The sequence below is a fragment of the Sodiomyces alcalophilus genome, assembly GCF_042370955.1.
Source record: "Sodiomyces alcalophilus JCM 7366 unplaced genomic scaffold ACRALscaffold_2, whole genome shotgun sequence".
Classification (NCBI taxonomy): domain Eukaryota; kingdom Fungi; phylum Ascomycota; class Sordariomycetes; order Glomerellales; family Plectosphaerellaceae; genus Sodiomyces; species Sodiomyces alcalophilus.
The window spans coordinates 2736791-2757933 of record NW_027263533.1 but is presented as its reverse complement, the minus strand read 5'-3'; the positions used below and the strand labels follow the sequence as shown (position 1 = coordinate 2757933).

General features: G+C 54.9%; 7 protein-coding genes and 1 non-coding gene across 8 annotated transcripts; 6 read left to right on the top strand and 2 right to left on the bottom strand.

The window, feature by feature from the left end:
* Positions 1–1483: 1483 nt before the first annotated feature.
* On the top strand, positions 1484–2333 carry ACRALDRAFT_207315 (uncharacterized protein; the record flags this gene model as incomplete). Its single annotated transcript, XM_071022214.1, has 6 exons — positions 1484–1574; positions 1616–1746; positions 1833–1978; positions 2048–2059; positions 2117–2259; positions 2296–2333. 6 exons carry the CDS (start codon positions 1484–1486, stop codon positions 2331–2333), a joined length of 561 nt encoding a protein of 186 aa, XP_070877129.1.
* Positions 2334–2582: 249 nt separating this feature from the next.
* ACRALDRAFT_1061340 (uncharacterized protein) lies at positions 2583–3789 on the top strand. The gene has a single exon (XM_071016411.1). It carries the CDS (start codon positions 2697–2699, stop codon positions 3750–3752), a length of 1056 nt encoding a protein of 351 aa, XP_070877128.1. The 5' UTR covers positions 2583–2696; the 3' UTR covers positions 3753–3789.
* Positions 3790–3924: 135 nt separating this feature from the next.
* ACRALDRAFT_2032891 (uncharacterized protein) lies at positions 3925–4126 on the top strand. Its single transcript, XM_071020716.1, has one exon. It carries the CDS (start codon positions 3935–3937, stop codon positions 4115–4117), a length of 183 nt encoding a protein of 60 aa, XP_070877127.1. The 5' UTR covers positions 3925–3934; the 3' UTR covers positions 4118–4126.
* A 1297-nt stretch (positions 4127–5423) lies between these two features.
* ACRALDRAFT_2025757 (uncharacterized protein) lies at positions 5424–8521 on the top strand (the record flags this gene model as incomplete). Its single annotated transcript, XM_071020344.1, has 2 exons — positions 5424–5656; positions 5737–8521. 2 exons carry the CDS (start codon positions 5424–5426, stop codon positions 8519–8521), a joined length of 3018 nt encoding a protein of 1005 aa, XP_070877126.1.
* Positions 8522–9200: 679 nt separating this feature from the next.
* ACRALDRAFT_2099442 (uncharacterized protein) lies at positions 9201–11426 on the bottom strand (the record flags this gene model as incomplete). The annotated part of the gene is made up of 1 exon (XM_071022944.1): positions 9201–11426. One exon carries the CDS (start codon positions 11424–11426, stop codon positions 9201–9203), a length of 2226 nt encoding a protein of 741 aa, XP_070877125.1.
* A 1692-nt stretch (positions 11427–13118) lies between these two features.
* ACRALDRAFT_1074834 (uncharacterized protein) lies at positions 13119–16049 on the top strand. Its single transcript, XM_071018288.1, has 4 exons — positions 13119–13920; positions 14089–14289; positions 14370–14566; positions 14648–16049. The coding sequence occupies exons 1-4, from the start codon at positions 13869–13871 to the stop codon at positions 15641–15643; spliced, it is 1446 nt and encodes a 481-aa protein (XP_070877124.1). The 5' UTR covers positions 13119–13868; the 3' UTR covers positions 15644–16049.
* Positions 16050–16119: 70 nt separating this feature from the next.
* On the top strand, positions 16120–16193 carry ACRALDRAFT_t105. The gene has a single exon. It is a non-coding gene; the product is annotated as a tRNA-Val (tRNA).
* Positions 16194–17230: 1037 nt separating this feature from the next.
* On the bottom strand, positions 17231–20719 carry ACRALDRAFT_1055111 (uncharacterized protein; the record flags this gene model as incomplete). The annotated part of the gene is made up of 4 exons (XM_071015842.1): positions 17231–19199; positions 19927–20361; positions 20439–20480; positions 20670–20719. The coding sequence occupies 4 exons, from the start codon at positions 20717–20719 to the stop codon at positions 17231–17233; spliced, it is 2496 nt and encodes an 831-aa protein (XP_070877123.1).
* Positions 20720–21143: the final 424 nt, after the last annotated feature.

Sequence of the window (21143 nt, the reverse complement as noted above, 5' to 3'; positions counted from 1 at the left end):
AGGTCTTACAGCTTCTTCACCGGCTTACGCGGCCTAGGAACGGGCGGATCTGTCGCCATGCTTCGACTCCAATAAACTGACTGCATAGGCGTCGCATCACGTTGCTCGTCAATGCACGTGTATACAGTGGGTAAGCAAAACTGACGATTAGAAATACCCCACCAACGCGTTACAGCGCGTTTTCCTCCTTCAACACCATCAACCCTTCAACTTCAAAAATTCGTTAAAAATCAGAAAATACCCCTAATTACGCCGCGTGTTAAGCATTCGCCTTATAAACGGACCCTGATTGCGCACGCCTATTTTAGTGGGCTTAGTCAAAGGGAGGTAGGGATTAAATTTAATATATCTCTAGGGTCAGTATCTAGTATCGCGCGCCGCTATAAATCATAAATATCAGCCCGATCAAAACCTCGGTCTAGCCGCCCGCAGGCCCTTAATACGTATAAAAAAAGACGTATCCTATGTATTATCGGGCTTGACCCTTTTATATCACCTACTAAATTAAAGATTAAGCTAGGCCTTACTTGCTTAAAACACACTATTATACGATACCTTCGTTTACAGGGCTTCCAGCACTCCCGCGCGCTACGCCGGCCGACCCTGACCCTAAGGCACGCGTAAATACGTTTAGAGTAGTGCCTACGCCACGCCTCTAAACCCCTAGACTAATGGAAACGGGTTATCTTTTCGGATAAAACCATAATCGCGCGCGGAGAAGGGCAGAGGCAGAAATAGGTTTTCTGCCGTCCTATAAGTTAACTTTATTAAGAGCTTATACCTTTACTAATAAATTTATAAGGAAAGCGACTTTAATAGGATATTATTTAGCCTTATAATAAGCCTACGCGCTATTCGCAGATATTCTAGGCCGGCTTTTTATATAATAAACATACCGAATTAATCGCCCTTTACGGGGACCCCTCTACACCGCGTAGAGGCGTTACGGCAGCCGTTATTAAGCGCACGCTTAAAGAAGCGCTTCCTACGATATACGAACCAGGCAGCGTATTCGTTTAAGATAACGCTACCGTATATAAGGCGCGCCTCGTTTAAAATTAGTTACTACCGTGGGGTCTAGAGAATAAGGTTACTATCCTGGATTAGCCGCCGTATTCGCCTAATCTTAATCCTATCGAAAACCTATAGAAAATACTAAAAAAGAGGATCTATTTACGGAATCCTAGTCTAGCACGGATAGGCTCTACGATAACGTTGTACGAATTACTCTGCCGGGCCGCGGAGGAGGTATGGAACGATTTTAAAGAGGAGCTTCTATAGGCTCTAATTAAGTCGATACCGCGAAGGGTTAAGGCTTATATCGTGGCTAGGGGGTGGTACACAAAGTATTAAAAAGATATAACTAGATATTCCTTTTATACGGTTACTCCCCTCTATAAATCTAATTTTTCCGAAATTTTAGAAGTAGTATTCGTAAAGTTATTTATATTTATATTCGAAGGGTTAAAATGAGGTTCTTGTGATGATATTTGGATATGGGTCGCCTAATCGCCACTTTTGCTTACTCACTGTACTGTACTCTATACCTATCATCGACCAAGACCTACATAAGAGTGCAGAAGATACGTTGATACTGTAGGCGACACCGCGACAGTAAGATGGAATTGTCCCCAGCTCCATCAAGGGTGTTCCTCATCTGTTGATCGGTCGGAAATCTCGGCTCGATCCTCGACCGACTCTCGACCCGACTCCATGACACCAACTCCTCGGATCAGAGTCCCTTCCGTGCTCGCTAACCCCGCTAAGTCCTTTGACTATTCGTACGAACCCCCCATTCAGCCCCACTAAGGCTTCGATTCCCAGGGCGGCAGATACAGAGAAGTAGGTGCTGTAGATCAGTAGATCGCCAATCCGACGCACTGGAACCACATCCAGCTCGGAATGGAGAGGCTCGTGGCGTCAATGACTGGCTCTCTGGGTGGTCGCGCCATAGCACGTTAGCAATCCTCGCATGCATGTCACGCTTTAAAAACGCGCGACGTTAATAATTAAAATAGCTCTTCTACCCACTCTGCTACCGAAAAAGACGAAAAGACGGGTGGTTCGCGGGACTAGATGGAAAACCGGAAGCTAGGGTCTTCTTCTTCCTGACTAGCCGTCCGGTCATTGATTTTATTTCTCCGCTCTCGCTTGCTCAGTCGATGATACCTTTTCAACTGATGCGCAGCCCATTTTTCATCCTCCCTGACATTTCTTGCCACAAATCAATTACCATGGACATCGCTGAGAATCGACCTTGTGCTTTTTCGTTCATTCTGACCTTTTTTTGAAAAGTTGACGGCTCCTATCAGATTGTCGCCCAAAAATATTAGAAAAGTGGACTGAACATGCCGATTCGCCATTGCTGAGCATCTCTCTTCCTAAGCCACCCGGTATCCCCGTTACGATTACAGGCAAAGGGCCACCCCCGGAGTTTCAAAGGCAACGCCTTACCTTCTAATTCAACAGAGAAGAAATAGTACGCAGAAATGGGGGACCATCGCTGTGCTGAACAGCGGCCCGTACAGACGAGCGCTGTTGTAGTTCTCGGGGCCTCGAGAAAGAACGCAGCCCCGCCTCCATCCCCCCCATCGCCGCCTGGAGACCTTGACGATGCAGTGGCGTCGCTTCACCTGGATGGCCTCGACAGCGACCTCTCCAGAGAAGAGAGCCTCAAGACAGATTCACGGCTACGCATGGCAGTCCACGTCCTGGACACGGAGGCGGCGGCATTACGGTCCGTGACACGCCTGTACGAGACGGATCACATCGCGCGGGACGGGTTTCATCGGACGGTGGAAGCGATTGCGCGCCATAAAGACGGGCGGGGGAAGCTGGTCACGACGGGGGTGGGCAAATCGGGTCACATCGCAAGGAAACTCACCGCGACCTTCAACAGCCTGTCGCTGCCTGCGGTGTTTCTGAACCCCACCGACGCCCTGCACGGCGACCTCGGCATGGTCGGGCCGGACGACACTCTCCTTTTCATCACATTCTCGGGGAAGACGTCGGAGCTTCTCGGTCTCTTGCCGCACCTCAGCCGGTCACCAACCCTCGTCTTGTTGACGGGCCACTCACGGCCGCATACCTGCGACTTTATGAAGCTCCGCCCGGATACCATCCTGCTCCCGGCGCCGGTGCACGAAAAGGAGGCGACGTCGTTCGGCGTAGCGGCGCCCACAACGTCGACGACGGTGGCGTTGGCCGTTGGCGACGCGTTGGCCATCGCCACGGCGCAGGAGCTGCACTCGAGCGTGGCCAGCGTTTTCACACGGAATCATCCGGGCGGCGCCATCGGAACGGCGTTTCGCCAGGACCTCGAGGAGACGCTCCGGGACGTGGCCGTCCCGTGGGGGGATATCCCGGACGTCCTGGCGCCGGATAGCATCGCTGCCGACGCCCTCCGAGAGGGGTTCGATTCAACCACAAAATGGGTCCGGGCCGGGAACGAAGTCGCGTCGCCGAGCAGGATCAGGCGGTTGTGTCGGGCGGGAGGAGCGAGCGAGGTGTTGCAGAAGCGGATCGGCGAGGTCGAGGGACTGATGGTCCCGCGGCATGAGATGCTCTCCATCTGTGCCGGCACGAGCATACGGCGGGCGGTGGAGTTTGTGCGGAACACCAGAGGGGTTGCGGCTGATGACGAGGCAAGGATGATATGTGGACCCGAGTCGATACTGGCAGTGTTGGATAGAGGGACCATTGTCGGCGTGCTCGAGGTTGGAGATCTTTTGGATCGGCCAGAGGGGTCATGAGTGTCAGAGGATTGGGTTGATTGATAGACCGCCTTTTACTTTCTTTCTTTCCTTCTTTCTTTTTTTTTTTCTCTTTTTTTCTTTTTCTTTTTCTACTCCGTTCGTTGTCCACACTTCTTCTGTTTTCCACTTTCTGCCACGAAGTCACGAATACTTTTCTCCTTGGCGGATACGTTAGAGCAATGAGAGATGGTCTTGTGGATGGGCCGGCGGGCAGGATGAAAGAACACAATGGACCCCAACGGGCCAAGGGAAACAGGAAGCTGAAGCGATCTGCTGCATTGATACACGGAGTTTGTGCCTTGCAAGGAATAGTGCATAGATGGATTCCTGCTCAATTCTCCGAAAGTTTATGGAAAATTTAGGCAAGTCCCTATTTAGACGTCTCTTGGCCAAGGGATGCAGTGAATGGAGATTGCGTATAATACGGGGCCGCGTTATCTAAATGGCTGAGGCCTGGAATCCTTGCGCCAATCACGGAGAGGCCTTTGACCTCGAGCTCGAGACCGGATAAGGATGCGTAGGAACGAAGCTCAATGTGGTGTAGCACCGCATTCCTCGTACCCACCCGCAGAAAGCGTTAGCAGTCTGAAAGACAGCCCAGTCTAAATCGAATTGCGTATATGTACTTTGTAGATTCCTTGCTTGGCCCTTTTCACACTTTTCCTTCAAGAGACTTCTGGCAATGAAGAGCCCTCCATCTCCACCTATCCAAGGACTAGGACAGAGGTGATGATATGGAAACACAAACAGGATTGGTTAAAGTTTTCACTAATTATTCGTACGTTGTACGGACGGGAACTCGATGCTCGCGCGCGTCTGCTTCCCCTGTCGCGTACCCCTGGCTGGGTCGTGGGTCCTCCGGGTGGTACGTACGTCACAGCCAAACAAGATGCGACGACGGGCTCCAGCCTCCCGCATTTCTGGCCTCGGGGCTTGGACCTGGCAACCAGCCACACTAAATATCCGTCTTTAGAAGGGCCGTGATTGGTGGGCCTGATCCCCCAGCCACGCGCATTGATCGGAAAATGTACCGTGGTACCCCTCCAGTACAGTGTTAGTGCAACAGCATGACGGGAGGCGGGGGTGTTCCTGCTTACTTTGGGATTCCGGCGCGTTATTCGAGCAATTGGAGCTGAGCGACGAGGTTCATCATCGCCACGTCCTCTCAGCCTCCTCCTCCTCCTCCTCTGCTCCTTCTCCTCCATTCTCTTCCCATTCTTCGTCATTTCCTTTTTTCCCCTCCTAACCCTACTCACGAGTCTTGACCTAGCATTCTTTCTCTATTCTGCCACTTCATTGTCGTTGAAGTTGGTATGCTGGCGACGATCACCGCCGTTGTTTTTCCACTCTAATTTCTCACCCCGCTTACCTAGTTTTAGCCTTCGTCTTTACCTCGGAAGCATCTTTCTTTCATTCTTGTTTTGTTTCACCCCGACGTCGCTGTTCCTCATGATAACGAGCCCCTTGCAACGTTCTCCGTCTGTCGTTGCCCATGTAACCGTCTTGGGTGTCTTACATTAGCAAATCACGACGAACACGACGATACAGCAGCCATCAACTCCCTCTCTAGGGCTCAACCACCACCATCATCGCCATCTTATCTGCCTCACTCTCCTACTGTCGCTATAAACCCACACCCGAGGACGACTAGGACAACGCTGGCCCATCATGTCCACCAAACCAAAGACCTTCCTTCAAAATGGCATGCACACAGCCGGTATCTTCTCCGACCTCACCGTCGATGGTCCTGAAATCGGCACCGTCGTTGCTGTCGTTGACCGAGCCAAGAACCTACCCAATCGGAAGACCATTGGCAAGCAGGATCCTTATTGTGCAGCCCGTCTCGGGAAGGAGGCCAAAAAGACCACAACCGACATCCGAGGCGGCCAAACCCCAAAATGGTACGCTTCTACTTTCTATCCCTTGTTTCCGTCTCGAATACACTGATGCACTTTAGCTAACCCAACTTGAAATACTTCAGGGACCAGGAACTCCGTTTCGTTGCACACGACTCGCCCGACTACTATCAGCTGAAGGTGTCCGTCTTCAATGACGATAAGAGGACCGACTTGATTGGGGAGACGTGGATAGACCTCCGAGATATCATCGTGCCCGGCGGAGGCCAGAGCGATCTCTGGCACAATCTGACGTACAAGGGCAAATACGCTGGCGAAGTCCGCATGGAGATCACATATTACGACTCTCGACCCAAACCCGAAAAGCCTGCTGCGAAGCCCAGGCCTGTCGTTTCCGACCAGCAGGACGGTTCCAAGCCCACATCCCGCACTCCCGTCAAGAGGCGGCCCCTTCCTTCCGATCCCGTCACCGGAGAAGTTACCGAGCAGCATGCTGCTGTCACACCTGTGAGGGCCGCTCACCCTAAGCAGCCACCTCCCGCCTCTGCCTATGCCCCCAACCAGCCGCCGTTGCAGCCTCAAGAGTACAATCCGCCGCCGCCTTCTGCCCCTCGTCAGCACCAGCCCGAGCCATATGGGTATGCCCCGCATTCTGCCGCCAACCCGAATTCATACACGACATCGCCGGCTCGCATGGACGCTTCCCAACAACCGCACACTCCGACCTCGGCCAATCGCCATGACATGTACTCCAATTGGCACGAAGACAGAGACTATAGCCCCCGGCATAATGGTCACCCTCAGCCATCACCCCATCATCACAGGGATTCTCGCGGATACTACAGCCCGCGCTCCGACCGATACGATTCTCCCCCTGTTGACAACAACTACCGACAGGACCGTCCAGCTAGCGATGAACGGCCTCCTCCGCCACCCGTCCACAGAAGCAGACACAATAGCAGCGTGAGCTCTCAGGACATGGTGGTGATGCGCAGTTCCTTCGAAACGACTCCCAAGGGGTCGTCGCCTATGCGCCATGACGTTTTAAAGTACGAAGCCCACCGCCGAGCACCGTCCTACCCTGGACGACCTGCTTACCGGCCCTATGACTCGGCCCCCGCGGCCCCGAATCCCATGTCGTCTCCCGCGGCTGACAACAACGCCTTGTACCATCAACCCTCGCCTTCCCGCCATCGTTCACTCGAAAACGGCAGTGACTCGTACAGGTCGATGCAGCCTACCGTGGAGGATGTCCCCGAGACTCCCACGCCAAGTCGGAAAACCAGCCAGGCCTATGCATGGTCGCCGCAGCACGATGGTCCGATCTACGACCAGCATGCACCGCCGCCGGCCGCCCACCCGGCGAACACGAGTGACACGGGAAGCCCAGCGCCGGCCCGCTACGACAGGTCTCCGCAGTACGCAACCGTACAGTACGACCAGTCCCCTTCCCCGGCGCCATTGAATTTGAACGGCAAGGGCAATGCGATGCCGCCCCAGTACAACACTCTGCCACAGTCCGACCATCCCATGCAGGACGACTACAGGGCCCAGCAGGACAATTACAGGCCCCAGCAGGACAATTACAGGCCCCAGCAGGACGACTACAGGCACCAGCAGGTCTCCGTCTCCCCATTGTCCCAGGGACACTACGATCACGGCCGGACCGAAGTCTCCCAGCAGTCGTATATCAGCCAGGGACAGCACCCGTCCCAAACGAACGAGCAGCTCCAGGGCAATGAACTCCAGCTCTACGGGATGCCATCTGTGCCTTCGTCTCTAGTCCCCGGCCCTGATCCCGCCCTGGCGCTGGAGGTAGCCGATCGGATGCACCACGAAAGGCGACAGGAGAGGCATTACACAAACCAGAATGCGGATATGCAACTATCTCGTGGAAGGTACCATCCGGAGTACCAGCAGGAGCATGCAAACTACGCCTGGGACGGTTCGCACGGTCCCCCACGACCTTACGCGTCCCGTTCGTTCGACGATCGGTCGGCCATTGCTTACTCGAACGGTCCCCCGGCGCAGAATCATCAGCAGCTGGTCAAGGCCAGGTCGGTTTCCCCGAATCCCATGCCGATGCCCAACTCTCAACATACCATCAAGCGAAAGTCGGTGAGCCCAGCACCGCCACCGCGAGATGACCCTTCGGATGGTCGTCGTAGGCTCTCCGGTGTCCCATTTGGTCCAGATTCGTATGAAGCCCTCAACCCTGTCTTGTCGTCTGGGAAGGACGTCAACGAGCCAGATGCAAACGGGAAGATCATCACTCATGATGGCCGAGAGATCGACCCTTCGGACCACTTACCCATGGAGACCTGGGCCCCCGAGCCGGAGCCCAAGCCGGTCAAAGCTCCGACCCCTGAGGCGCGACCACGGCCGAATGGTGCGCAGCCCATGCCTCCCTCCGGCCGCCGCCCTCTCCGTGTGGCTGGTCGCCCGCACTCGCAGTCCGCAGCGCCCGCACCAGCTTCTTCTTACGGTCTATCCGATGGCCCTTCTGTCGCCCAGCAGAACGGTCACCGAAACCGACTGCAGAAGAAAGCGCAGCGTGCCTCTGCCCTCCCAGCACCGCATGCTGCCGACTCTGGCCCGCTGGCGCCCATTTCCTGGCATAACTATCAGGATGGGCCCGACAGCGGCTTCGCTCCGCCCCAGCGCGTGGCTCGTGCAAGCACCTGGGATCATCCCAGCGAGAACCACGCGCCTCAATACGGCAGTTCCCCGGGAAGCCGTGCCATTAACGGGCCGCCCCTTCCAGGCAAGGTCCCTCTTCCAATGATGAGCGGCGCCTTGACGCAGGTTCGCGGTGGGCCCGAGCCATCGGGTGGCGACTGGGCCTTGATGCAGGAGATGAGCCGGATTGACATTGGTACCGGTAGGTCCCGACGGCATGGCGGGTACTGAAGTCTACCATGGCTATGCCATCTGGTGAGTAAGTGTACGACGTCTATGTAGTATTATGATTTCCTCTTTTTTTCTTTTTTTCTTTCCTTTCCTTTTCTTTTCTTTTCTTCTCTCTTTCTCCTATTTTTCATTTCCCATAATTTGGCGTTAGGATACAGGGTTCACTTGACGTTTGCCATGTCCTGATTGCCTGCCGGTGAGGGCGTCTGTACGCATGAACGGAAGGATAATCCGAGAAACAGGACGGGAATGGACGGCTCGGGTTGAAAGGAAAGCCGGAAAGGCAGTGGGACGACGGACGGTATAGAACTGGACTGGGTCGGGAAAAGGCAGCCCAGCCTTTTGACAGAAGCATGTCAATCATTGCATTTGCGTTTGATTTCATTCCTAGTTGTCGTTTATGCCGTGTCGCTGGACGCGAGCAGAATTCACGATGTAGGGCCAAATAGACAGCATCACTTCATTGCGAGGCCCGTAGTAAGATGAATGTGTCCAAATACCGACCTCTCTTCGTAAGAACATAAAAGCTGAGGAACATTGTAAACGAATACTATATGCAAGGGCGCCTCATATGCGACAAATACGTCCGGTACGTCTCGGACAAGTGAAAGATCCAAAGTCTTGGACACGTTGAGATTCCTCCAATATAACGGCCCATGTGCATTGCCATTCCGCTCCACTACAGCTTGAACCCGGTGCTCGACATCTTGGTCTCGGCCTTGGCCTTGTTGCCCGCCATGTCCACGACCTCGCCCTTGCGATTGATGACCTTGACGCCACCCTTCTTGAGGTCGGCCATGGTCTCCTTCTGGAGCTTCGCCCGTCGGCTGATGGGCCTCTTCCCGGCCGCCGCGCCGCCGGCAGCGGCACCCGCGGCGTCCAGCCCGCCGGCCTTGCGGACGCGCTCCTTCTCCCGGCGACGGAGACGGCGCTTGTCCTCGCGGGTCATCTCGGCCCGCGCCACGGGCAGCCCGCTCTTGGCGACGACGTCGCCCTTCTCGACGGCGTCCTTGGTGGCGCCGGCCTTGTAGACCTCCTGCGGCGCGAGGCTGCTCCCGGCGCCCGCGACGCCCTGGGCGGTGGCCGGCTGGGCGTCCTCCATGGAGATGGTGGCGGCGTCGGTGAGGACGGTGAGGGTCGGCTCGGCGGGGCGCGGGCGGTAGTGCCAGCTGCTGAGGGCGTCGAGGGTGGCGCTCAGGTCCTTCCACATGCGGACAATCTCGGCCTCCTCCTTGCGCATCTGCTCGTCGGCCTTGCTGACGTAGCCCTCCGGGTCGGCGTTCTTCTGGTAGTCCTCCTCGTAGAGCTCGGCGAGGCCCTTGCTGCTCTTGGTGTCGTCGAGCTCGATGAGCCCGCGGCGCGTCGCGGAGGAGAGGGCGGCGGCGTCCGGGCGGCGGCGGAGGACCTCGTCGAAGTCTTGGGCGAGGATGCGCCGCTTGATCAGGTCCTCGATGCTGTCGGTTACTTCGGTGGTGATGACGGGGACGGGTTTGCCGGCGTGTTCAAAGTCGAGGTCCTGCTCGAGCAGCGAGTTGACGGGGCGGTCGACGGCGCTGGCCTCGCCGCTGACGGTCCACTCGCGCTTCGCCACGGCGGCGGCCTCGAGCTGGCGGATCTCCTCGGCGAGTTTGGCTTGGCGCCGTTCGTGGGCCGAGCGGCGGGAGCGCGGGTCGCTGGCGGAGACTTCGGAGAGTGCGTCGTCCGAGTCCTCGCCGAGGTCCGAGTCGTCGTCGAAGAGATCTCGGCGGACGTCGTCCATGGCCCGCTCGACGTCCTCGTCGGCAATTGGTTTCGACTTGAAACTGACCGACTTCTTGTGCTTCTCTTTCGAGACTTTCCTGGATGGTGGGGCGAAGAAGTCTTTGTAGTAGATGTCGTTGGCGTTGAATTCGGTATCCTCGGGCACCTCGTCACCCATGTCCTCGTCCTCGCTCTCCCCTTCTGGGGCGTATAGATCCATGTCTCCAAAGGTTGGGCCGTCTTCCTCGTCGTCGTCCCCATCGTCACCTTCTTCGTCCTCCCAGTGATCTTCGTTCCCGCCAGCACCATCCTTCTTTCTAGGACGGGAGCCTTTACTTGCGGAAGTGGCCAGTGGGTCAGCATTCCAATCGATCTCCTCCTCATCGCTGACGGCATCTGTGTTGGGATCGCCTCTGGCATCCTGCTCTTCGAACCACTGGGACTGCCTGTTAAAGTCGTCTATGGAGAAAAAGCCGTCGTTGAGCCCGTGGGGATCTTCGACGTAAACGTTGGCTAGCCCATCGGACCCATCGTCGCCATCCTCTTCCTCCGCCTCGTCATGGTCTTCCCTGCCTTCGTCCCCATCTTCCTCAATGTCGTCCATCAGTTCTTCCCCTGCCGAGGCATCTTCCATGTCGTCCTCGTCCAAGTCAAGGGTTTCCTCGACACCATCGGATATCGAGTCGCCATCCTCCTCCCCTTCGCTCTCGGATTCTTCTTGTTCGTCTGAACCAACTTCGGAGGCGTCCTCATCGGAGTCCAGAGACTCTTCCTCGCCCTTGACGCCGTTGATCACGATTTCATTATTGTCCTCGAGCTCCTGGAGGGCCGCTTCGGAATGATCTAGGGCGCCCTGGATGATTTTCCTGGCCTGCTGCCACACCTGGCCCGTCTCGAAGCCGTCTAGGTAGACTTTGCGGATCTTCAAGACGTCAATGGGAGCGGCCGCCCCATCTCGTTTCCTCTTCTTGTTCTTGTTCGCATCTTTGAGTCTCTGGAGCTGCTCGTCGCTCACCTGCCCGGCGAAGGCATCGAGTGTGTCCTTGACGATTTGCAGGGAGGCTGAAGGGATGGCGGGCGGCGGCTGGAGAAAGACGTGCTGGTTGGCGGGGGTCAAGTTGTCGAGCAGAGCGGCGACTTCGACGAGACCGTTCTGCCGGGGCATTTGTGCGGCCATTCCCGGGGCGAAGCTGAGGGTGTGGGAGCTGGTTGTCAGTGAGGAGGTGGTGCTGCCCGCGGCCATCGTTCTGCTGCTTGCCGCCCGTTTTACCTAAGGGAAAAGCCAGATGCTATGGTGTCGCGATGTGGGCGGAATTCTGGAGAAGTTCGAGGTCGCGGTTCCGAAAAAAACCGAAGAAAAAATGTTTTGGCGCCCCGCTAAAGTCCAAGTCCGGGCTTGTGGGTCCAATCTAGTATATGTATTTATGCATACTTCGTACACCGAAGTAGACGTATGTACAGTACCGAAGCAATGTGCTTACTGTACTAGTATCACTACTTTGGCATTGGCCAACCTTGGGTAGCTGAATTGAGGCTGAATTGAATGTCCTCAATATGTGTTCCCCAAGGAATTACGGAATGCTACACCCAATTGCTCAGTTGACACTTAGATAAAAGAAGGGAGAAAAATTCACTGTTTCGTTGTTAATAATCACTTTGCGGTGCCTGACTATCCATCCCTAATTAGGTATTCCGTAACCGGTCTCTGGGTTTCTTCGTTGGAGTCCGGAATGCGGGCGGGACGCTACGGCAGCGTTTGAACTAGTCCCGCGCCGAGTCTCTCGAGTAGAACGGCCGGGCTTGCAAGTCGGCTGTTGCTTCGGGGCCTTATCTCGCGTGGTCACAGACATGATTTTTTTTTCCCGCGTTTCATTCATTCGCATGGCTTATCTTGTTTGTCTACACCGTAAATTCCTAGTTAGGCAACTTCGCAAGACAAGACGCCGAGTTGACATTATGTAATGTTCATAACATCCTCGAGGCCAATGTCGATGAGGCCTTCCGCCACGCATCTCATGTCTCACCACCGCCACCACACGTGAGATGATACCGCAAGTGTCGATTGTGCACGAGACCAGTATCGCCAGCAAGACCATCACGGACCATCACGGACCATCACGGGCATTACCGGCAACAGTGCCGGATAGCGATTTTCCCCTGTGGTTGAATAAATGACAAAGAGTTGACGGGTTTGGCCATGCCCTACGACAACAATTGGGAAAAGAAGCAAGGGAATGTCGTGAGAGCTCGGTGGGGGAAAACCAACGTAATGTCAGATACCTAGCTCGGTGTGGAAGGATGATGTCGCACCGCAGCCGCTGTCTCGCGGCTGGTTAGAGAGGCGCAGCGAATAAGATGCTCGCTACAGGGCGCAGGGGTCGTCGGGAAGGGGCCCGGTGCAGAGTTCTTCTGCAGTGGTGGCCTTTCTGCGTTCTTGATTGTCCAATCCCCAAGTGCCTAGTTCATACAACGTACTTCAAGGACTACGAATACATACGAGTACATAATATATAGGGTACCATTGAGGCTGTTTACTGCCCTCTTAATTGACTCTTACAACGACTCGAAACCTATTCGTAGGTAAATATCGAGCTCAAGTACTTCGTTACGACGTTCCACGCTAATGAGCCTGTGGAGTCGCAAAACCAGGGCCAAGCAACCTCAATCCAGGCCGTTCCACTCGCCCCACATGTCTCCGAATCAAAAGCCGGAAAAAGGAAGGTTCGCTCCCCGTGCTTCCTTGTTAGCAACCCAACCCTGCACGTCGACGTCCATCATGGTAGCTTATCGATTTCTTAATTACTTAATTAGTCCCCTCTTCCTCCGTCCAAGCTTCTTCCCCTCTCCCTCTCTCTTTCTCCTCTTGCTGTATGTATCTCTCGTTCCCCCTCCCTCCATACCTACCTATAACTACCCTCTCCCCCCTCTCCCGGTATATCCTTCTCTTATCTATTCCTCTCGTGATATCCCGATCGCGCCTCTTTTTCTGTTCTAGTACTTGGTCTTCCGCCCCCGGTCTCTCTCTTCGTACAATCAATCAATCCATCCGCCTAGATTGCTTCTTCGATCCGTTTCTTCATTTGCCTGTTCTTAGCCCACGAAGCATCTAAACCTACACACACATAGTATCCCATACAAGGGATACGAATAGCTTGACTCATCTTCACATCTACTAGCAACGTCTTCGCCCAATTACACCACGATACGAAGCACCTCGCCAAGTGGTATCACTGCTCACCGAAGATCTTGGTCCGCCTTGGGTCTTACATCGATCACTAGTCCCGCACAGTTCATCGCCGCCAATCTCGTCGCGCGCCCCGACGCCAGGCTGAGGACGGATCACGACAGATGGACTCTGTGGAATACTTCCCTCACCATATCTGTGTGTTCCCTTGTCACTGAAGCCTTCCGAACCTCTCTCCGGCCACTCCGTCAACGGATAGCAAAGCATTGTTGCCGAGGACGAAGGGTATATATACTTCAAGAGGCTATTCCAGCCGTATCTATTAAAATATCGCTTGTCTGAGCCTGAGGGGAGCAAACAGCCCAAGGCAACAATTTTCTATACATTAGTTGGCAGTACGTTGGGACCATTGGTTAGCTAGCAATGAAGTTCGGCGAGAAACTTGAGCAGGAATCCGTTCCGGAATGGAGCCTTCGTATGTTTCCCCTCCTGTCCAATTCTGTCCCTTCTCTTCGCGTCCATCCGCTCGCTCTCTTTCCCCCTAATTCACTTGCGCAATGCATGCCATGTCGATAAATCCGCATACTATCCGAAACACCACGCATCGAATTTGATCCCAACTAACGCGTATCAATCGTTTTAGATAATATCGATTACAATTCCCTGAAACACGAGATCAAGGTCCATACAACGCGCGACCAGGCCACCGCCGTCACCATCCCGGGTCAGCGCGATCCGTCTTTGGAAAAGTTCGAAGAAAGGCTTTACTTGGAGTTATGCAGTCAGCACGACCGCGTCGATCTCTTCGTGAATAGCAAGGCCGATGAAATCTCCAGGCGACTCGGTACGTTATCATTGTCATTCTCGCCATGTCGCCCTTTTGGACTTTCCATTGCGTTCCTTAGCTAACAATAATGTTGGCAGACTCGGTGGCGGGGAAGGTTGAACTCTTGGAGGCCAGACGTAGCAGATTTGGAGACGCGGGCATGACTCTCAAGAGGCAGCGCAGGTTGATCAAATACGAGCGCGAGCTCCTGCGCTGCGAGGAGGACATCCTAGCCGTCATTCGCTTCATCAATGCCCAGAACACCGCTTTTAGAAAAATCATCAAGAAGTACAGGGTACGTGTCTTTTTTTATCCCTCTTTGCCGCGCTACCTCCATTCTCGCCTCATCGTATTAACTCCTTGTTCTCTCATTTAGAAATGGACCGGATCCTCGACTCTCGGTTCTCGCTTTCGAGAAAATGTCCTCTCAGACCCGAAGAGTTTTACCCGTCGCGACTTGACCCCGCTGCAGCAGAAGTACGATGATATCATTGCGACAATGCGCCACGTGACCGCCCAGCCCAGCGAGCCGAGCTCTTCGTCTTGCGCATCCCCCCAACCCTCATCGCCGCAGCTGCAGCAGGCCGACGGCGAGACACAAGACGAGGATAGGAGTCCAAGGTTCGGGTCCCTGCCGGAACCGGGCAACGCATCCGAGCCAACCCATTACTGGAACGAGTATGACGATGGGAGCGATGCGGAGCGGGGCGCTCAGGGGGAGGCATATGCCATCTACGTCAATCCGGACTCCGATGACGATATTCCTGGCCTGCGCTCCGTGCGACGGATTCTACAACGGCCGCTCAAGATGGCCAACGCGTGGTTCTCCCGTAGGAATCGTAGTGATGACCTGGTGGAACCGGCGCGCCGGTCGCTTCTTCCGCATCAGCGCCACCAGGACGACGAGGATAGCTCAGACGATGACCGAGCCCCCCGACGAGGATACGGCGGGATCTCTCCGTTTGGGCCCGAGGCGGATGACGAAGAATACGCCACCTCGGAAGACAACCTCCCACTGTTTGGGTACAACAGGTACTACGCGGCCCTGCCAAGCCTCGACGAACAGCGGGCCGCACGCTACAGGGAGCGGGCCCTGTCGTGGGGCACCCTGGGGTCGTTCGCGGCGTCTTACGTGCTGCTGGCGGTGGCGGGCGTTCTCATTGCCACGGGACGCCACCGCCTTCGCGCCCAAGTGGACGCCGGCGTCACGGTCGGCGCGGTGGCGAGTCTGTTCTGCGCCTGCCTCGGGCTCGGCATGGCGCTGTACCGCAACGACCAGCTGGGCCTGTTGCACCAGCTGGCCGTGTGGGTGGCTTTCATTGCGGCGTGCGTCTTGAACGGTATACTGCTTGTGATGGTGGTGAGCAACTAACCTTCCGCTCAGCCGGGTTGCATTACTGGCGTGTCTTTTTTCCCATGTTTGTCATACTGGGCGGGCGGGCGGTTTTATTTCCTATTATATCGTATCGTGCTCAGTCACGTTTGCATTGGGACGCGAGGCAGTCTGTTTGAAACTAACATTCCAAATTCCGAATGGCTGGTACGCTTGGATAAGGCCACTGTTACTATATTTGATATCTCACGAAGTCTTGCGACGCCTCGAAGAAGGATGATGGATCGGACATTAGTAGCATGAAGAGCTAGGGGCATGTCAGGGGAAGAATAGTGTAACCAGATCGTCAAAACATCTACATTAGTGACACATCGTTGTACGCTGGCAGGGCTGTGTTGATACCAAGTGCACTCAGTAGGTCATGTTTAACAGTGGGGCTAAGACTTTGAGAAAGTGGAACCCGAAACATTAGGTTCATAATTCGTGCAGTATCATATGCCTTCAACAAATCAAGCGGTCCGGTGGTGTAGTTGGTTATCACGTCAGTCTAACACACTGAAGGTCGGGAGATCGAGCCTCCCCTGGATCACTTAATTTTTTGTTTTTGTTTCTTTTTTTTTTGTAGACAGAACAAGTCCAAAAATGCCATGTTCCATCCATATCCTGTCTCGTCTTTTTTTCCCATCAATCACATTGTGCTGGTTTCGACCGTATTTGACCTTTTTATTCTTGTGCCGCGGTCACCACTCATAAGTCAAGCGGTGCGTCGACATACGTATCCTAGGACCATTCTTCGAAACCTGGGATACTGCGTCGAGAGTCCGTGGAATTCAAGAGCCTTGAACTCATATATCTAGAGCCTGGCGGGACATTAAATACTCCACATATGTTCATGCTTTTCTGCTTCCATTACTAGGCCGAGCTATCTAAGCAATCGACCTCATGGGGTCATAGACAAAAGGAATGTTGAAAAAACAGCCAACTCCCATATTCCCCCAGCCTGGTCCCATTTGCCTCCGTACCAGTTTTCCCTATTCGCCTCACTCACGCCCATCTTTCTCATGGAAAGAAAGAAAAACCAAGCCCATATTGCCGAGAGAGAAAAAAAGAAACAAAAGTAACGGAAAAGTCGTCATGTAGGAATCCTTCACCAAGACCTGGCCTGGCGATGCTCAGTTCATCATTCATCTTCGTTTGTACCCCAGATCCCCCTTGGCCCCATTCCCATTCCTCACATCCTTGTTGTGGTCAGGCTGTTGCCGAGTCAAGTGAGACTGCAACGTGAAGCCAGGAGAAAAAGAGAAAGGGAAACATACAACAACCACACCCCTCCAAACTGCAATACATAAAAATAGAAACCAATGAAAAATTGCCTCGGGCCCCTCTTCTTCTGCCGGGAGTGCGTCGATTTCGTCGTTGATCAGTTTTCTCATGAAAGGGTCGCAGACCAGACTCACTCCCCATGGTTCCTTGTTTCTTTTTTCCCTTTTTAGATAGTAAAAATACATAAACCATGCTTGTTTGATAGTCGGCTCGGATATCAATTTGCCCTCGGTACGGCAATCGAGAAATTCTGGACAGATAGATGATGGCGTAGGAGAGCGTTCATCTGACCAGTCGGAATCATTAACGGGCACTGTCGACGTTCCTCGCCGCCTCCTCCTCCACAACGTAACGGTGAGGCACGTCCGAAACCCCCGACGAGTGTCTCTGCTGGTTGGGAGAGGGCTGCTCGTAGGACTGCTCGTGCGGCTGATCATAGCGCGGCGGCAGACTTGTTACCGGGGAGTACGTATATCCATGCGACGTCGCAGCCTGCGCCGTTGCACGAGCCATACCCGGGCTGCTCGGATGACGAACATGGCGGCTTCCGCTGGCCAGAGGGCCCATGCGAGAAGAGGCGGCGGCGCTCGAGTCGTAAGGCGATGTGGTGTAGTGATACTGGCGCGCATCGTGGTAGTGGGTGCTCGTCGCGGGCTGACCGACGGGAGGAGCCGTTCCAAGGAGCTCGGCATCCTCGACGCGAGAATAGCTCTGCCTCGCGCCGTAGGAGGGCTCGTATCCGACGGGGTTGGTGTCGTAGCTATACCCAACAGGAGGGGGCTCGGTGGCCGAGGAAACAGAGGGGTACCGACTGTGTAGGCCCAAGGCGGTGGCACTGCTCACCTCGCTCTGGGATCGCTGGTGGTAAGGAAGAGAGCGGAGTGGAGTATTGTATCCCGGGGCAGAAGTCGGGGTCTCGAGATGCGAGGTCATGGGCTGCTGGTGGGCCCTTCGCTGATAGTCGGGAGCTGGCAAGGGGCCGCGTGGGGAAGCAGAACTGGAGCCGAGAGTGCCGCCCGTGCCCCGGAAGACGTAAGGAGGGAAGGTGTCGAGGCCCTGCCGGGCCGGGCCAAGGTTGTAGTAGTACTCTTCCTGGGAAAAATGATCCCGAGCATCGGTGCCGTAAGCCGGTCGGTGGGCGAGCGACATGTGGCGCGTCCTATTGACATCGCCCTCGGGAGCACGCGGCAGGACCGACAGTGGCTGCTGCAGAGGGCGATCACCAAAGTAAGTGGCGTCTAGCTCGGAAGTCCGCTGCCTCTTTTCCACGGGATGCTCGAGACTATCGTGGTCCCAGGTACCGCCAGGCTGGCTGGGACGATGGACAATGGGCTGGCGCTGCTGCTCCGTCGTACGAAGGGCAACGCTCATAGACTGCGAGCGCTTATGAGTGCTGCCGGTACCGGTCGCATGTGCACCGGTCTTGCGCTTCTGTGAAGTCTTGGGCTTGCCCTCGGTGCCATCGCTGCTGATACAGGGCAGGATCTCAATGTCGGGGATCTGGTTCAGGTGGTTGCCGTGAATCTCCGACTTGAGCTGCCCGACGATAGCCTGGATCTCTTCGGTGCTGTACCCCGTGCCGCACTTCTGGAGGAGCCAGGCGGGCACGGCAGTGCCACTGGTGACGGCGTCATCTGCGCCTTCGTCTCCGGAATCGTCGTAAAAGGCCCGCTTCTTGGAGTCTTGCTTGCCTTCCAGGCGCTTCTGCTCGCGCTTGCGGATGGCAAGGGACCAGCCAGTCACAATGCGAGGGAGTCCGGCCGCCTTGTTCTGGTCACTCCATCTCTGAACACGCTCGATCTGCTGCTCTACGAGATCGATCTGAAGCTTGGCATACTCGTGACCGTTGCGGTAACGGCTGCGCTGGTAATGCTTTCGGCAGTAGTGAACCCAGACATGGGCGGGAATCATCCGGGTGCAGAGCTTGTTCCGGCCGAAGATGTGCGAGATGGCCTTGCGAGGCTGAGAGCCCGTGTCGCAGTTTTCGATGTACATGCACTTGATCTCGGCCTGTGGGTTCGTGTTGGCAGCCGGCGTGGCAGAGCCGGACTCGGCTTGACTGGGCATGGTGTAGGCTTGTTGAGGTGCCACAAAGGTCGAAGGGTTGGGTACGGAAGGGAAGAGGGTGAAGTTGGCGGGGCCTGACAGTGCGGCAAAATCAGGGGCAGACACAGTTCGTTTGTGAAGGCGGTAATGACTTTGGGTTTGGGCTTGGTATGGACTGAGAGCGCTCGGATTGTTTGTCTCCCGTTTTGTTGAGATGTGCTGAGGGCTGGAAAGAGAGAAGGATTAGCCAGAGCCTCGAGTTAGAAGTTTTCTTAAGTAGAGAAGGGGCCGAGGCAGAAGGAGAAGCCTGGGAAGGGAATACAGTGATTATGAGTTGACTCTTCAAGAACTGAATGGGTTGAATGGTTTCTCGGGATATGATGTTAAAAGTTGCAACAATCATGGCAAAGGGTTTGATTGACTCAAGGTGGGCTGAATAGGGGAACAATAGCACTAGAACAATAGGTCCTCAATGAATGAGACGAATAAACACAGCCTTGTGAAAGCAATCACGGGGCGGAACGGGTCAGGTAGTAAGGAAAGCGGCTCATCCTTTCGTTCAATCAAGAGCAAAGTGCGCATAAGAGGAATGAGGAATGAACCTGTGAAAAGCGGATTGAACGCCAAGCCTGCTCACCAACTTTACGGCTTACTCGTTCAGCGCGGATCTTGTAATCAGTCCCAGGCACGATTGCGCTGTAGGTGCACCGGAGGCAGTGAAGCTTCTGAGGCAGCCGGGTTTGACCGGGCCCGAGTCCGTCTGATGCTCCGTTACACCGTTGCAACAAGAAGTCGGTCGAAACGGCAGGTTGCACTCGCAAGTCATGGAAATAGAGCCTGCAATTAGAGCACCTTGGCCATAAGGAGTTGATGAGATGGTACTCTCTCCGGGGGTATCGTGAGGCAAAGAAGTGGTTGAAGAAAAGAGAAGAAAAAGATTGCTCAACTCTTACCTTAGGGCATCGGTGGGGCTGGACCGATTGCTGCCAGCAGTTCGGGTGATGAGAATAGCATCAGAAGGGCTCCTCGCCCTCCCTGGGTTGTTGATACCATCGTCAAATGCAGCGGGAGATACCATTTGCGTCTGGGATACGGAAGTCCGCGGTGATGCGGTACGAAGAGCGCCGGGTGTTTGTCCAGTTGGGCCCGGATTCAACTTTTGATACTCGGCCAGTTTAGTTTCAAAGGATGGCATCTCATTCACCGATTGAGGAAACGGCTGGGTGCCGCTGACGGTTGAAATGGACGATATCCTTGAATGAGACCCCGATGTCAGGTTGGAGGAGGCGTAAGAGGAGAAGCTGCTGTGACTGTCGGAGCACCTGTGCTTTGGCGACTTGGGCACACCAGCCGCACCATTGGCGGTGGGATCTCGAATGGTTCTCTGCCTGAATAATGCTTCTTGTCAGATATCATGAACAAACCACGCAATGTAGACATTGTGCCTGAGAGAGGCGGGACTTACCAGACAGGGACGCTCAGTTCAGCGTCGCTGGCGAGACTGGAGCTACACAAGAGGTCAATGCGAATTCCAACATGTTGAGTCTTCTCGAAGCCGCTCCGGACGGGGAGAGATTCAAAGTGAAGGGGTGAAAGAAGTATGTTAAAATGCGGATACGGCCTGGGTAGTCCCGGCTAGGAAATGATGGCGGAACACAACAATAACAGAAGAAGTAAAAATGGGAAACGAACTTACCGGCGAGGACTCGCGCTCGTCACAGGGGTTACACTTGTGGAATAGGCCATGTCGAAGCTGCTCAAACTCGGAGAGCTGTTTCTGGAATCAGAGCTGCACGATATAAAGTCGCCAATATCCGCCGTGATGGGTAGACCGGGTGTACATTCGCTATCCGGGGAAAACTGCCCAGGCAGCATGGAGAGTTTTGCCGAGTCGAGTGTTAGTGGGAGCGAGTAGCCTCCCGCGTCCCATGGCATTCGCCGGCAAGGAGGGCGGCCGTCAACGTTGCCCCCGGAGTGGCTAGTTTCCGGCGGGGATGGTGTAGAGACACTTGTTGGTGAAGCTGTTGGTCCGTCTGTTGCTGACGGGGCTGGGATCGATTGGAACGAGTCTGTCAGATGGGCTGGACGTGTAACTGGTGCTAGATTGAGTAAAGACGTCACATCCATCTCTTTCTGTCTCTCGACGATCTGAAAGGTTGCGTTGCTGAAT